We start from the raw sequence: 17379 nt of genomic DNA on the forward strand, positions 1-17379 counted from the left end.
GGCCAGCCACCAGTACCGTCACCTGTGCTCCACTTTGTCCTTTCATCCCCTGCCACTACTTCCACAGGTGAGGGATGAGAGGTGCACGGGCAACCCCCTTCTCAGCTGAGTCTCCAGTCAGGTACGTGATACATTCACTATTTTAATTTTGATCGATTGAGAAAAATTTTCCAACATGCTCCTTCTAATTTTTTCACTGCATTCGAAAACAATTATCCTTTTGACTCCATCCACTATTAGAAAGTCGAACGCTTCGAAATTGATTATGTTTGTTTCAAAATTCTTCAGTGTATCTACTTTAGTTGCTATGGGTATCAGCTCCATGTTTTCCCAGAAACACAGCATCCCCAGAACTTCTTTAGCTGTGTATGACACTTTTATATCCCCACCAATCACTTTAGCTCTAACAGCTCAAAATGTGTCTGATATTAGAGAATATGCCTGGATTTCACCTTGTTTTAGAAAAATGACCATAAACCTGCCAGGGAATCAGGAGTCTGAGAATTACTGTGTTATCAGCAGAGAGCCAAAGCATGTTGCTTCTTTCTTTCTTTTAGGGCATTTTATTTAGACTGGAGAGGAAAACAGCAATGGCAAACACTGTTATAAAATATGTGGGGCCCTTTCTTATTTCATGCTGTCAAGTGTTGCAAAGATTAATTCCTAAAAAAAAAAAAAAAAAAATGCACTACTATGAAGCCGGATTTTTTTGGCAGCTCCTCCAATCAATGACATCAAGCAGTAGTCTACTTTCCTGCAGCTGTCTAGACAGATTTCATGGACTGTATACTGCTTTACTTTCAGACTTCTGTATGGTGAACAGTTTTCAGTTATATGTAGTACGGTATATATGAAATATTTAATATGTTATATTTACCACTGTCAGCCAACAAGTGAAATGCTAAGCACAAGTTTACAGGTTACCTTTAAAATGACCCTGTCAATTTCCCTTCCTTTGAAGTGAAAGAAAATCTCCCCAAAGGGACAGAGATGCCAAAAAACCCGATTTGAGGTTTTAACCATTACCTACTCCATCCAAAATGGAAAAAATAGGCTTCTCACAATTAGACAAAGCTAGAACTTATGTACAGTATTGTTTCCCTAGCAGAAGCTGCATGCTTGAAGAAACCTCTGCTCAGAATTGAATTGCTTTGCATATTGTATGTACTACACATATAATAATACACATATTGTACATCTGGATGCTCTGATGGGACAATCATAGCAATATATTTTTAAAGAGGACACTTTTTCACCCGTCTACAGTGACATTTTTTGTTACATAAAGCTAGATAGTAAAGCTCTTCTGATGAAGGACAGAATATTGCCAGTCCATAGGATGCATCTATTTTTTAAGAATGCAGTGATGGTGAAATCAAGTCGGGTATAAAGGAAACCCATGGTTTGCCCATGCAGTTCAAAGCAAGAGGTTAATTTTAAAGCCAGGGCCACAACATTGTATACTTAATGATGTTATAAAGGGTCACGTTGGTCCCAAAAAAGTAGCTTGGTATAGAAGGAGTGCTTTTTGGATGACACTGCTGTGGAGATGATGAAAACAGCATTAAAGAAGATGTTTATATACATTCGACGTTCGTTGTCGCTGTCTTTTGAGCTATAATTGCCTTGGCAGTGCTAAAAATTAGGATGTATTGAGCTTTTTAGAAAACATAACATACTGAAGCTTGAAATGTTGTGCTACAGAAATTCAAAGTGAATGGTTTTCTCATAATAGAATGGTGATGGAAATCAAAGACCTCATTTGCCACTCATATTTGCTTGTTATCACAGTCCCCTGAGTTTCCAGATGTGTGCCCTAGTATCCTATGTGCTCTGTATCATGCAGTCATGGATTTAGAGCCCAGGGTAAGCCGCATCATTACACCTGGAAGTGTTCTGTAGGAGTTGCACTAACAATTGGTGGCAAAGGAGAAACTTTACTGTTGGATTACTATAGTGCCATGGGAGATGTTACAGGCCAAGGATTCAGTCAGGCCTAGTGGCAACACTGCTAGCAATCCACCTTCTGTATAGCTACGGTACCCCTGTTTTATGAGGTACAATATGGCATTGGAGCATATCTCTACACAAGGATACCGTTGACACTCAAAGCTTGACTATGTTGCTTTTGGGTACTGCTGCAAGGATAATGTTAAGGACAATGTGTAGCAATTGGTCTAGTATGGTTGTGTTGCCAGTTGCATCCTGCTGTATTATCATTTCACAAGCTGACCCCATAGACAATAAAAGACAATCACTTTCTCTGGCCAAGCTGCTCGTTTCCAGAAGTGGCACACACCTGGCAGTAAATAGCCCTGGAAGCATGGCATATTTCTAGTAAAGTAAGTATACATTTTTGTTACCTTCAGCCAGTTACCATGCTTTATTCAGCATTTCACTTTACGTGGGGTCAGATGTGTCATATGTAGTATTTTTTTCATTTTTCTTGATTTCAAGTGTGGTATTTTGATTGACTGAGCCACTGAAAATTGTTGTACAACCAATACTATACAAAAAAAGTTTTTTTAGTATAGCAACTTTATAAAGATATACAATTATACATGAGATCTTGTGGAAGAAAACACCTTGTGCAGTTAGTATTTTTTTTAACAAACAAGGCATATATATGTATACATAATTTGAGTGTCATTCACATTCCTCAAATTGTGGTAGAACTGTACAAACAATTGTTCTTTATATGAAGCCTTTGAGGTACTCATGCATGAGGGCGATTGCATTTGTTTCATCAGATCATTCATGATTACCCACTCCACATTTGGATTAATACTGGTACTAGTCTGTTGCGGTCATTCTGCACTTATACAAGGCCAAATTTTTAAAACAATTGCACACAAATCATTCACATTGTATGTAAATTTAAGTCCACAGCAGGGTACATTTATTAATAATGACATCAATTTCAGTGCTGCATGACAGGTCTGCTTTATTAATACATTCTTTATAACAGGCCTGCTTTAATATTTTCAAAACGGCACAATTAGCAGGGATTCATTTCAAAATAAATACAGTAAATAGAAAATCCGTGGTACAAGCATTTTAAGTCAAGCAATTGCTTTTCCTTTGGTAGTTATTACTATACTTTGCGGTTTACTCCGAGTTCCATAAATAATGGGGGAGTTTGCTTAGCACCAAATGTCTCTGTCCATATGCTTTCCCCAGCTAAATGTTTCTGGTGCTCCTGGATTGTCACCATAAGCAACAGATGCTCAAATATACTTCCATCTGTCAGCAAAACTTCAAAACCAACTTGGAAGCATGCACAAAATTCATGCACAGTGTTGCTTGTATTTTGGCTTTGCACTACATGAAATTAGAAAATAGGAATTTGCTGAATATTTACTGTGCACAGTATATCTTGTTGAATAGCAATTTTAACTCTACTGGCACAGTGTAAAAATCAGGATTAGATTAAGATACCATGGGCAATCATGAGATCACGGGCACAAATGTAAGTGGGGCCCTGCATGCTGAAATACTATACTAGAAAGCATGGGCATCTCAACACAATGAGCGGCCTAAGGAGAATATAAAATGTAAATCTAAAGTCCTCACCCTTAGTTGTGGGTGTATTTATAATTGGGCTTACTGCTTTTAGCTTTTGAAAGGCTAGTTGTTTCCGAGATGCTTCTGGAGGTATTCTGTAGCTAGTCACTGATTAATGCAAGTGTGTAGGAGAAAACTGCTGCATGCAGCAAACGTCTTTTGGATATCCAGGATATCCAAAAGACGGGTGGAAGAAATAGTGGACTAGGTGTCTGCCTTGGCATCTGTCACTGCCTTTGAAGCAATAAACAATGCTATATTGATGGTAAATAAGAAGATAGGCTGTACAGGCATTTGCCTGAGCTCTGTTTACCAGCTAACAAATGGACCATTGATGAAAAATCCAAGTAAAGTTCAAGTTCTCCAGCAGTTCCTGTGCATGAGACTCAAGTTATTGCTGTCACCATAGAGAACCTGTGCATTCTGGATGAACCATGTGAGAGAGAGATGTGGGATATGTGTGAGAGATGTGGGCAGGACAAAACTCAGAAGCCATAAGGCTTTACCAGAAGCAGATTATGTCCAGCTTCTGTGTAGGATGGTCCTCCCCTGAGAGTAAGCAGCAGTCCAGAAGAGGAAAAGAATAGAAGTCTTGTCTGAGAACAGATGATCCAGGTGTGCGGAGAGTGTGTGGGGAGAGGGTGCTGGGGATGCAGTTTGGTAGTGCGTTCTGGGTGCTGCCAGAATATGGATGTTCTGGGGGGGATGTGGGGGGTCTGGGTGTTGCCAGTATATGGTTGTTCCAGGTGGGAGAGGGGGTGTGGGTGCTGCCAGGATATACAGTAGTTGTTTTCGGGGGGTGAGGCCGGTATCACCGAGTTTACTAACCCTTAATGAGCAGCCCTTAATGCCACCGCAAGCGCGTTTCACATTTTTGATGCGTTCCGTGTACGTGTGTCAAAGTGCACACTTTTTTCCGAGTTTGGTGCCCATTCAAGGAACGCATTAGGGGTGCCTCAAGATTTTGCATAGTGTGCCTTGACTCAAAAAAGGTTGAGAAACACTGATCTAAAGATTAGAATGTGTTGTCCTTGTGTTTAACCATTCACCTACACACAAGGAATTTGTATAAATACTTTTCCAGCTTAATTGTTTTTACATAAAATGATCCCTGTGTACAAAGCCAACATTCACTGATATGGAGGATGTCTTCTTATGCTATGGTTGTGTGTCTCACTATAGATATTTCCTAGACACTAGCTCCTTTCCCACCATTAGGCCTGGTTCACACTGAGCGCTTTGTAGCGCTTTTTCTGCCTTAAAAAAAACGCTAAAAAGATATTCCCCCCCAAAAAAATTCCATTAATTTCTATGGCCCTGTTCACATCCGACCGTTTTGCCGCAATAAGCAAAATGCCTGTCCCTGGAAAGAGTACATGAGCTTTTTTTTTGGCATATTACAGCTTGTTTTAACCCATAGACTCGATAGAAAATGCTTAAAAACGTGTGTTTGCTGTGTTTTTGCGCGCCTAACGCATGTCTGCCCGTTATCATCGATGAGCTAGAATCTGATTACAAAAATGCGCGACTTTATTTATGCGCATAAATTCACAAAAGTGCATCAGAAATGCACGTGGAAACGCGGAAACACGCTGTCACCTAGGTGTGAGCCGAGGCTTACTAACATTCTTTAGCTTGTGCTCCTACAATCTATACTGTCGCGTTTGCCTCAAAGGAGTTAAGCCCGAGCTTCATTACAGAACGATCTTGTTCTCTGATACATCTGTTCCCTGCTGTCAGCATTCACATTTTAATTCCAGCAAGATAAATTAAGAGAATGATGAGGGTGGCATCAATTAGAGGGAATCTGGGGGCTCAAATTGTAGCGACATTGTTAAACAGCGTGAGAATGAGTCACCATTCTACATGTGTATCACGATAATTTATAGAATGTGCAGGAAGGGATTCTGTTGGGTGGGATCTAGGTTGAAGGTAAGGGAGGAGTTAATTATAATAGGTATTTATATCATTCCCAGTTGTCGGATATAATTGGAGTTAAAAAGTTTAATTAGCAAATGCTGGTTGTGACGAACTAGGAGCGCAGAGAGAATACACAGAGGCAAATCACACGGAACCTGGCGTGCAGGGTGTTTATTGGGGAGTTCAGGTGTACAAAGCAAGGTACAAAGGCCAGGGTTAGGTCCTGGGGGGTTGCAGGCCACGGGGAGGGTCCACCCAGAAGGTAGGCAACGGACCAAGGAAGGAGTAGATCCAGAGTCACAAGGCTAGTAGTCCAGGGGTCAGAGGTGCAGCAAGAGGTAATCCAACAGGTAACAAGGCACCGTGTGAGTACATCCAGTACGGGTAAAACAACAGATCCCAGCAGTCCTCACAGTAGCAGTGGAGCAGAACAGGAAGGGTTAAGTCCGTATCCCTTGAATCCACAGACAGAGACCGGCCTCAGCGCAGCCTCTAGTCAACCATTCAGCGAGGAAGAAGCATGCAGCCTTCCCACAAACACTTACAAAGGTCCCGGGAGGGGCCGGCCTGAGAGGGGAGTGAAGGGGCAGTACACAGGCTGTTGCTGAGCAACTAACCCCCTCCCCTCATGTGTCCTTTGTTCTGGGGAGGATTGAATGGAGGGAAACCGCAGACATGTCCTGGCTTGTCTCGGGGCCCAGTGTGTAGGCCCTCTGCTGTTTTGATTTGCGGACTTCTGCCTTTGAAAGTCAACAGGAGGTGGGGAGGATTGGAGAGCAGAGAAATGATCTCAGGAGCCCCCGTCTCTATACTGGTTATCCATTGCATCTAAACAGAAAAAAAAGAGACATTATTATAGGAATTTATATAGCACTGACAATTTACAGTGTAGATGCTGTATACTGTACAGCATTTTATATATTACACATTCACATCAGTCCCTGCCCTCAAGGAGTTCACAATCTGAGGTCCCTATTACACAGAGAGAACATGCAAACACCGTGCAGATAGTGTCCTGGCCAGGATATGAACCAGTGACCCCAGTGCTGCGCGGCAGAAGTGATAACAACTGTGCGGCCATTTAATATAGAATAGACTTATTTTTCACAGTATGGCATTGTAACAGAGGTATTTACACTGACCAGCAATGTAACAGAGGTATTCTCACTGACCAGCAATGTAACAGAGGTATTCTCACTGACCAGCAATGTAACAGGTATTCTCACTGACCAGCAATGTAACGGAGGTATTCTAACTGACCAGCAATGTAACGGAGGTATTCTCACTGACCAGCAATGTAACTCTGGACTTTTTATTGAATTAAAAATTATGTTTAGTAAGCAGGGATAAGGTTCGGATTAGCTGCTAACATGGGCACACTGTGGATCTGGTAGGTTCGAAATTCACGGTCCTGGTGAATTAAAGAGGAACTTTACACATATCTTTAAAATAACAAAAAAGGCACCTTTACAAAAGTTTAGTAATGACAATCTACAAACACACACTTATAGATAGTTGCCGTCTTTTTATTCTTTGCATACCTTATTTCTCTTTTCTTCCCCATTCTTCTCATGGTGGCCATTTTTACTAAGGGATAATTAATATATCTCCCTTTACTTCCTGGAACCCTGGCACATGTGACTAGGACATATGACCATGCACATCATCTCAGGGGAGGAAAAGGCCTTTCCCCGAGATCTCATGAGATTACAGATGATTTCCCAGCAATGCTCTGCTGATGTAACCTTCCCAGGATGCAACACTTGGGAACATTGCATCATTAGTGCCCAAGGGGACCAGGTAGTGGAAAAACAATAATCGTAAGTAAAAGAAAAATAAGTTTGTTTACCTAATGAATGTAAGATGATTTCATATCAGCATACAGAGCTGTATGCTTGTGTGATTTTTAGAGAAAGGGGGTAAAGGTCTGCTTTAAGAAAAAAATTCCCAAGACCAGATTCTTGGTAACCATAATGTGCTGCCTTTGGACTTAGGTCAGCTGGCTTAGAATGGCTTTTGGATAAGCCTGCCCCCTCACTATAAAAGGTTGAGGTCACATTAGCCATATTGACAATGTAGTTTATCTGTGATAAGGAAAACATAGGGAGTGCTGCTGCTAAACTACATAAGGAGAGGTTAGTGTAGGGTTTGTAAGCATTGGCCAGTCTGTTAAAATAAATGTAAACCCTTACTAGACGTCATGTAGGTAGCAAAGTGCTGTGTATCTTAGTGAGTTGGGGAGTAGGGTTTATTTTTTATCATCCTTGGCTACATTTTAATACTGCTGGTGCTGCTTTTTTACAGCCTGTCCCTGTCCACATGCACTATAGTGACATCAGGCTCAGTGGCGGATCCAGGGGGGGGGGGCAATTGCCCCCACTAGAGACAGGAGGCTGGACTTGTCTGGATCCAGGGATCTACTTAATTTTCTGGCAGTGCCCCTCCCGAGAATAGACTCTGGATCCGCCCCTGATCAGACTGCATGTGTTTTTTTCACAGGGCATATTTCCTAATGGTTGCTAGCTGCAATTGTTTTTTGCACATGCCTTTTTTTTTTAAATGGTGACAACAGTGGAATATGCCTGGGCAATGTCCATCAGCACAGCTGCTTATAGTTTCCATTAGAAAAGCCTGTGACCGTGTGATTTACAGGCAGGAGATTGTGGGAGCTAGAGGCAATGTTGTCACCACATAACGCAAAGTTCCCAAACAAGAACCTTTATATCAGTATCACCAGCTGCTACATATTCATGAAAGTTAGTGGTTCAAAAAAAGTATTTCCAAGATACATTGTCATGGTACAATTGATATGAGATTTTAGTGGTTGTATTTTCATCTACTTTAACAAACTCTGCTTTGAATTGCAGTACTGGGGTACACCTTCCTATGTGCCCTGTCTGTATTCACAGATCTGTACACCCAATAATCCTTTCAAGGACCACAATATGGACCAAAATGTAATAAGTCAGGTTTTTATTTTGGTTACATTTTTTTTATTAAGTGCTGAGAAATGATTAGGTCTTAGGGGCATATTTATAAAGCAGGTTATCTGACATTCACCAAACATTCATTTCAGGTAAATCTTCCTGGTGCATGTTTTTAAATGCCAGTGATTGATTCGCAACCAGAGAATGTTTGGCGAAAGACACATTCACTACATTAAAAGCATGCTTCTTAATGTACCGGAGGGCCATTACATGGAAGCCATTCTGCAGTGAAGTCCATCACTTACACTTGTGAATACCAGGCAGCTTCTTAAACTTTGCACCTCACGTCTCAGGAAAATTGGCAACTCTTCAAATGTTAAGATGGAAAGCACAGAGGAGTTCTCTTCCAAATAAAAATAGAACTTCAGCCCTTTTTGAATTTAAGGGGGTCGGTTGTTTTATTTGGCAAAGAGAAGCGGAAAAAGGAATAGAGGGCCAGGACACAGAAATGTCGGCATCATTGACAGCAATAGCAAGAATAGGAGGGGAATGTTTTGGGTCCTTTCTTAGTTAAACATATATAAAATAAATGGATTGATTTTATCAGTACCATCCACACTGAATGTTTGGCAGTACTCTGTGATCCAGGCCTAATTCATTATAATAAAAGTCAGCGTCTCAGTAATAAATCCTCCTGCTGCACTAAAGAGCCCATGCCTTCTCGTGTTTGACCTTGGTTGAGATGGCCTTACAAAATAAAATAAAAAATTATTAAACAAATACAAATAAATAAAGATAAACACAAAATAAAAATAATTTTAAAAAGTAAATTGGTAAATAATGTTAAACAAAAATAAAACACAATAAAAGTGTAGCAACAGAAACACTGCACCACACCAAGATGCAAAAGAATGATTCCTTTATTAAACAGGCAGCAGGAATGCGCTCTTATCCATCACCAGGCACAGTGCTTTCTCAAAGAAAAACAAGACCACCACCCACACACCATTATATAGAAACACTCTATATCTAATTTCACGTGATCATTTAACCCTTTCACTGTTCAGGCATACTCAATCCACACATAAAAAGATATACAGTATATAAAGTTACAAATATCGATATGTACCCGTACCCACTGGAACAAGTATTACACTACATAACAAAAAGCACAATATATACATAATTAAAATGTAGCTAAAAAAGATGCACAGATCCCATTCGTTTAGCACAACGCTTTGAATTGACCCTAAAACATAAACAAATAAACTTTTATTGTAAACCTAAAAATACTGGAATCAAAAACACTTTTATTTATGGTATCATCTGGCTGCTTTTGGTTCATTTTGTTGATGTCTTTTAATGTCAACACATACCCATCAGTTAGTACATACTATACATAAATGTATGCACATTGAGTCTAGCAAAGAGCCATCTAGAGGTTATATAATAAACTACAGCACCTTGACTACAACTTTTGGAATGAAGTGAATACATTTGTACTGCTGGAAGTTAATACTGTTATATACTCAGGACCATCCCTATAATGAGGCAGCATGAGGCGATTGCCTCAGACGGCATCTTATTGGGTCAGGTGGGGGGGGCAGCAGGTGTGCCTGCCGCCCTCTTTCCAGCCAGAGCGTCCCTTAGCAACCTGTGACGCTCTGGCTGGCGTCTCGCCCAGCTCCAGGCAACCAGTGACGTCAGTGAGCTGGGTGGGATGCCGGAGATAACAACGGGCCCAAGTACCCCCCTACCAGTCATGTACCACCAACACAAACACCTCCCCAGTCATGTTGTGCACCGCCAGCTACCCCCCTATGTTTTAATTGTTTATACAGTGTATTCATTTTAACATTGCATTGAAAACTATAATTTTAGGGTCCCAGGTTATAATTCAGTCAGGTTAGTTTAAGTTTGGCTGCTCTTAGCAGCAGTAGGGACAAAGCTGATTGCTGGAACACACAGCGCTGATTGTGCAGCTTTGCACTTTCTGCCAGTGTGCACAAAAAAGAAGTTGCATTTGTGCAGATGAAGGCAAGATGCTGATCCCTTTATTTCAGGGGTAGGCAACGTGGCACTCCAGCTGTGGGGAAACTGTGCTTCTTCATGGTCCATCACTTTCAATATCAGGAAGCCAGTCCAGAGCAATATTGTAAATCTGCCACTGAAGCCAATACATATAGACAAAAAGTGGCTGCAAAGAGGTTGGAACAGAATAACAGCAGTAAGATGCAAAATGCATTGCCATACAGGTGTGTGGTAAGACAGGAAGAAGCAAGTCTTTTCTTCTACGGTACCATTTCTCATTGCAAAATGGACACTCAGCACCAGTCCTAATTCAGGCTAAGAAGTACATTTTTTTTTTTTCGAATTTACTACTTATTATTGCTCAAACCCTGAAGAACAGGGAGTCGAATTCCCCCAAAACACATTGTCTGTATCTGACATTTACATTCAAATAAACAACCTAAACAAACCTTCAAGCTAGATAACTATTTTAGAGAGGTGCTCCTAACTAACACATTTTTTTTCAGATGTAAAGTGACACTAAACTCAGAAGTTAAATCTTTAAAAATGCATTCAAGTACCGTAACTATTAACAGAAATGTATCTTATTTGTGTATCACTCAGCTGTAGATCCTCAAATAATCTCTGTATTGGTGCTGACACTGTCCTTCCTTCTGGAGGGTGGCTACTTTTGTTCCCCATGATCCCTGTGTGTGTTGTAAAGTAGTCACTGCTCCAAGCTTGCTCCCGTGAGGATTACAATCTCACATTTAGTTTACTCATTTGCACTGAGATTGTAGTACATTACAGGAGTGAGCTTGGAGCAGTGGCTACTTTACAACACACACAGGGACCCTGGGGAACAAAAGTAGCCCCCCTCCAGAAGGAAGGACAGTATCAGCACCAATTCAGAGTTGATACACAAAGAAGTTACATTTTTGTTAATAGTTAAGGTACTTGAATGCATTTTTAACTCCTGAGTTTACTGTCACTTTAACCAATTCCTACTCCTACTGGTCCAGGGCTACCACATATCTATCAGCAGTCTTGTCCTCTTTTGCTGACTTTGGGTAAATTCTTGCAAATCATACTTCATGGGGCTCACAGTGCTCACTCCAAAAATGACCATCCCTTCTTGCATGCAGACAGCTACTTAGTGAGAGTGTTTATCATCATCTTATTGGTGAGACCTGATGTGCCATTGGGAAATTATCTTGTGATATGCCCTGATCAAACTATTTTATTGTAAGTATATTTTTATAACTTTTTATGCATTAAAGGGTGTTATTATCTGTGCAATTCAGTGCATTCTGTTTATCCTCTGCTCTGGATAAATACAAAACTTTCAATGATCTGCAGATTCCATTTGGTCCCAGTGAAACGCAGTGCATATGATCGTTTTCGTGAATGAGCTGTGTGCGGTCTATATAGTTGGATGTATCAGTGCTGTAAGCCATAAATTCTGACTGCACAGTTAGCGTGGGGCAAAAAGAATGTATTTTTCATGGCGCCTCAGTGAATGCCCTTTTTTGGGGGGGTTGAGTTGGAAGGGAAACTTGCAAATAGCTCCCACCTCACCAAAACCTGTGTCGATATACTTTTTTGGTAATGACGTTTACTGGAGTTATGAATATGTTGAAGAACTTCAAGTAGGTGTAATCTACAGCACCCTCAGGGCCACATATATTTGCCATTTTATACTTACCTCCATGCCATCCTCCACCAGATATCCCTCTGTGAATACTCAGCTGTCTTAACTGTGGTGTTCCATGCAGTTTTCAATCCAGGGTATAGTTGAAATTGCCATGGTCAGCCCTATATGGTTCCACACTGCAGTTCAAACAATACGCCAGGACAGGAAGCTGCGTTCTACGGTAGGAGTACTGCTAACTTCATAGGGTCTTACATCAATATATCCAGGGAAGGATACCACAAAAGTAATTTGAACCTCCAAGGTGCTGTAGATTCCACTTTTCTTGGTTCTGCTTTAAGAGCACCTAATAGATATCCTTTTCATTTGTTCTCAGCCTTTTTCATTAAGAAGCATTACATAAACCTACATGTGAATGGGGCAAAGTGCTTATTATCAGGAGGCTTGAGCTGTAATTTTCAGTAAAGGTAAAATAACAGGTTCTTTATATTAAAGAATTTTCCAGATCTGTCAGTCTACCCAGCAGAATACCACTAGGGAATTGCAAGGAAAAAAGAAAACTTGACCTTCCTTCACCTCTAAGGATGAGGGAATAGAATGTAAAAATAAATCTCAGATCTGCCTGAGCGTGTCCTGCTCCATCTTTATAGAGGAAGCCTTGTTGCTGTAATCCCTAGAGGCAGCCAGCGTCACACAGTGCTAGCACTGCAGTGCAGACAGACAGACAGAACCTGAAGACCTTCACAAGGAAAAGTTTCTTACTGTGTGATGGAAAAATTCTGGCCAGATGAGGCATGTAACTAGACACTGCTCTTATCAAAACTTACTTTGACCCTAGTCTTTCATCCCAGCTTAGTAAGGTTAAAAGGCCAGCTAATGGTCTCCTTGATTATGAAATATATTTGTTTCTGAGTGTAACTAAGATAATCCAAGATACCAGGCACATATTTGTGGAATCTCTAGTACAGAGATTTTTTTCCATAGTAACCCACAACCATAACATGCATTTCCCTACACACTTATATACTGTATATAATAACAATTATAATAAAACCTGACCTTTATTTAATTAAGTATTGAAAAAATGGATAAGCAATGCATATGCACAAATACTATTTTATATAAACACATTTCTGCCATTAGTAACAAATAGGAACAGAGAATGTGGTATACTGTATAAATGTATGAAATTCCTATTGGTAAAAATTCTGTACATGGACTATCAAGGTGATCAAGAAACTCAATTCAGGAGACTTAAGTTAGTAAGCACCACAAGTGAGTCCTTTCTGAACATCAATATTGCTTTTCAAATACTCTCCTGCCAATGAGCGGATTCTCTAAGCCTAAAGCTGAACTCTAGGCAGTTATAAATAACGCAGCTCTGTAATCGTTAATAAGCCCTTATGTTTATTTTTAAATGCAGTCAGCGTAAGTATCTCAACAAAAATTGGAGACGGAAACGCCACTACCTGGCGCAATAAATGTGGTAGAGCAGGGTATAAGCGTAAGTGATGTACTCACCTATGGCTGGGTAAGCATTCGCTTGTAGCAGTCGGGTTGAGGTGGAGCGGATGGAGTGGAGCAGTAGTGGGAACATTCCCTCTTTTGCTGGGTGGTGTGGTAGTTAAACCAGGTGACTATCACACCACCCAGCAAAAGAGAGACCGTTCCCACTACTGCTCCACTCCATCCGCTCCACCTCAACCCGACTGCTACACTTGTTGGACAACCCGGTCCGAACATAACGGAAGCCGCACACCTGCAGAACAAACCCCACCCCCCCCTTCTTTAAATTTTCCAAACTTATCACACCCCAAGTGCAACCGGGGTACCCACCAAGTACCGCCGTTCTCCCTCTTATTTCCCCCACCTCTGACAAGCGCCACACAGGGGGTAAAACTTTTTACATTTTTCAGTGTAAGTATCTAAATGTGACCTGATGTCAGCCTCTTGCAGTCCATGCACAGCAGGGCTGGAGTGTGAGAAGAAGCAGTACAAGGAGCCAATCAGTTTATGTGCTGACAAGAACCATGCTGATATGAGCAAAGAGTTCAGAGTGACAGAGAGATGGGCTCGTCACTGTACTACTTCTACTTTTACTGTCCAGCTACAGGTTGGGGCAAGTCCAGGAATACCAGGGCTCAGAGGAAATTGATTAAATGATGCTGGCCATTAGACAAAGGACCTCTAGTGGCAGAAATAAGTACTGCTGTACAGGCACCAGATTTCACATGGTTGCGTACATCTCAGTCTAGGACATAGATGCAAACCCTAGGGTAGGGTGGATGTTTGAACAAAGATGGCTCCATGCTTTTGGAAAAAAAATCAGATGAAGTCATTGTAAGGGTGATCTGTTTGAGATGTAATACATACCTGTAAGTGTTACATTTACACATTACTTAGGATGTATGTATTTAACATGAAAATATATATCCAATGCTGGTCCATGCTAATGATTTGCCTACAAGAAATGTATATATACAGTATACTGTATGTGTATATATATATATATATATATATATATACATACTTACACACACAGATATTCCTCACTCAACGACCGAGTTCCGTTCCTGCGAATATATATATATATATATACACACATACATATATACACACACACTATATTGCCAAAAGTATTGGGACACCCCTCCAAATCATTGGATTCAGGTGTTCCGTGAAATGTCCTTGCTACTAAATATTCCACGGTTAACTGTTAGTGGTATTATAACAAAGTGGAAGCAATTGGGAACAGCAACTCAGCCACTAAGTGGTAGGCCATGTAAAATGACAGAGCGGGGTCAGCGCATGCTGAAGCACACAGTCGCCAAAGAGTCAATAGCTACAGACCTCCAAACTTCAAGTGGCCTCCAGATTGGCACAACAACAGTGCGTAGAGAGCTTCATGGAATGGGTTTCTATGGCCGAGCAGCTGCATCCAAGCAATACACTAGAATGTAAAGTTGTTAATGGGCCGCTGTTGTTTACCCATAGATATAACATTGATACTTATCAAACGTGGGGTTAGTTCATTGGTTGTATAAGATATTCAATAAAAGATAATTTCATATGCAGCAACAAATGTATTTACAAAATCATATGTTCATAAACTGGACATTCAATAGTGTCAGACATTACTGAACTAGTACAGAAAGTGCCATAAGTGCCACATTTACATTGCTAATTAGTTTATTGTACAAAGGAAATACAGACACACAAAACGATTTGTTTGATTAATTTGATTAAAAGATTCAATTGATGGATTATTTTTTTTTAAATCCAATTGTTGGGGTTATATCCTGGGTCCTATAGCAATTGTAATTTCCATCAGAGGAGCAGAGGTCATTAGAGCCATCTGCACATTTAGAAAAATACACAGAGGTTCTCAACACCCACATTAAGTGCAGCATCATGTTACATAATGTGACGACATTATCTGCCATGCTGTGCAGTGTAGAAGATCATGCTGCTACTGACAAGCCCTATTTTTTGCGTTTGCAGTGGAACGCACTGGCAAAGTTTTGCCAGGCGTCCGATCGCACTGTGGCGCGGGGGGCGCGGAAGCGGTGCCATTGAATACAATGCACCGCCACGTCCCCTCCCGCTCCAAAATGCAAGGGGAAGTTTCTCAGCGATCGCAGTGCGTTCCAGCAGCTACCGCTCTGGAACGCACACGCTTTCGGTGTGAACAAGTCGTCAGTCATGTTCTAGATAAAAGAGTAAACATATATTGCAATAGGTTTTTAAGCTATTTGTATTGAGTGGTGGGGGCTGTAAGTAAAGCAGACATTTCATTTTCATGGTCCGCTTTAATAGCATGCTAATTAGCCCCACTCAATGCCAAGTAACTGGAACAGAAAACGTGTGATGCAAGTAGTTTTTACCACATAACTGGTAACAATGCATTTTAAATATGGTTTGGGCACAGTTGGATATGTTTTTGAAACTGTTTTTTTATTCCATTCTGTAAGACCCCTTTCAGAAGGGTGGCCTAATCAGGTCTGGCTGTCAGTTTTTCAGGGAGATCTGATCAGAAGCCCAAGGTTAGTCTATGGGCAGTCAGATAAACAGACCTGCATCTGTTTACATCTGATTACTCCCCACTGCGTCCAAAAAAATAATAAAGTCACCGGTACTCCAAATGATCAAGCCAATAAGTGTATTGACCCAAGTTGATAACACCTCTAGCATCCAGGTCCAGACCTGATCGTGACCTATCGGGGATAATCTGTGGTAAACAGACACATTGTCATTTACATCCGACTCCCCATAGACCTAACATGAGTCCAGTAAGTTCAGTTTTTTCCTCCATCGGAAGATCAACGGTGACATGCGCTCGATGCTGCTCCGATTAGCAGGTGATCCATGCACAAATCCCCTGCTGATTGGAACTGACTGGAGCCCGCGTGAAAGGGGTCTTAGCGAGAAATAGAAGAATAGAAGAGGGTACAAACCCAGGCAACAAATACAGAGATGAGCAGGTCTCATTGTAGATAAAAGGTAAGAAACTGAACTTGGTCAGTTTGAAAAAAGGACAGTTTAGAGGTCTTGATACAAACTTCCGTGGTTGCAATAAAGTTGAACACCATTCTTTTTTTTCATTGTGAGTTCCATAGTATGTCTTGGAACAGTAGGCCTTATAATCGGCATGCCCTAACCCAGGGCTTTCTGTGTAGTCATGTGCTAAGGCATACCTCCCAGCTTCCTGAGATGATAAAAAGGGATACATTATTAGGTAGCAAGGGACACACCTCATGCCCCAGTGTATACCGTCATAGGAATTAAAGTGACATTAAAGGCAAAAAATGTTTTCCCTCCCCCCAATGTTAATGTTAGCACTTACCTTAAAAGAGGTTTCTTAATCCGATCTTCCTCTTCTTTCCTGATGTTTTCATCTGTCCCTCCAGCGGTGCGGCGGCTCTACGATCCAGCGACGACTCCTATCTGCTTGCAGGCACTTCCGATCCATCGGTGTCTGCATGCGGGTGCACGTGTCCATAGACTTACCTTGCGTCTCTGCTCACCTCCCGGGCGAAAATCCGAACTGCGCATGCGCCTGCCCCAAGATGCTTTGCGGCCGTCCGAGCAGTTTCGGATTCTCGGGCGGGAGCGCACGACGAAAACAGGGTAAGTGCAGAACGCTGTTAAAGTTTTTGTTTATTTATTTTTTTAAACGTTTTGCCTATATCTACTGCTTGCTAGCAGTAGATATAGGCAAAAAAAAATGAATGGTTAAACTCACAGGTGCTTTTTTCACCTCTACTTTTCCTGTTTAGTGTAGTATAACAAATTTGAAAGTTAAATAGT

The 17379-nt window shown here is 41.1% G+C and overlaps 1 protein-coding gene across 1 annotated transcript in view; it reads right to left on the reverse strand.

Annotated features, from left to right (window-relative positions):
* The window catches only part of CUNH8orf48 (chromosome unknown C8orf48 homolog), a 44439-nt gene extending 27315 nt beyond the window's left edge, over window positions 1-17124 (reverse strand). Inside the window, exons 1-3 of the mRNA XM_018560071.1 lie at window positions 17080-17124; window positions 6153-6312; window positions 4071-4260 (exon numbers count right to left, since the gene is read on the reverse strand). Coding sequence (XP_018415573.1) covers window positions 4071-4260; window positions 6153-6312; window positions 17080-17124 — 395 coding nt within the window. The remainder of the gene's footprint in view (window positions 1-4070; window positions 4261-6152; window positions 6313-17079) is intronic.
* Between the last annotated feature and the right edge of the window lie 255 nt (window positions 17125-17379).

The sequence above is a fragment of the Nanorana parkeri genome, unplaced genomic scaffold (genome assembly GCF_000935625.1).
Source record: "Nanorana parkeri isolate BGI_ZX_2015 unplaced genomic scaffold, ASM93562v1 scaffold431, whole genome shotgun sequence".
Taxonomy (NCBI): Eukaryota; Metazoa; Chordata; class Amphibia; order Anura; family Dicroglossidae; genus Nanorana; species Nanorana parkeri.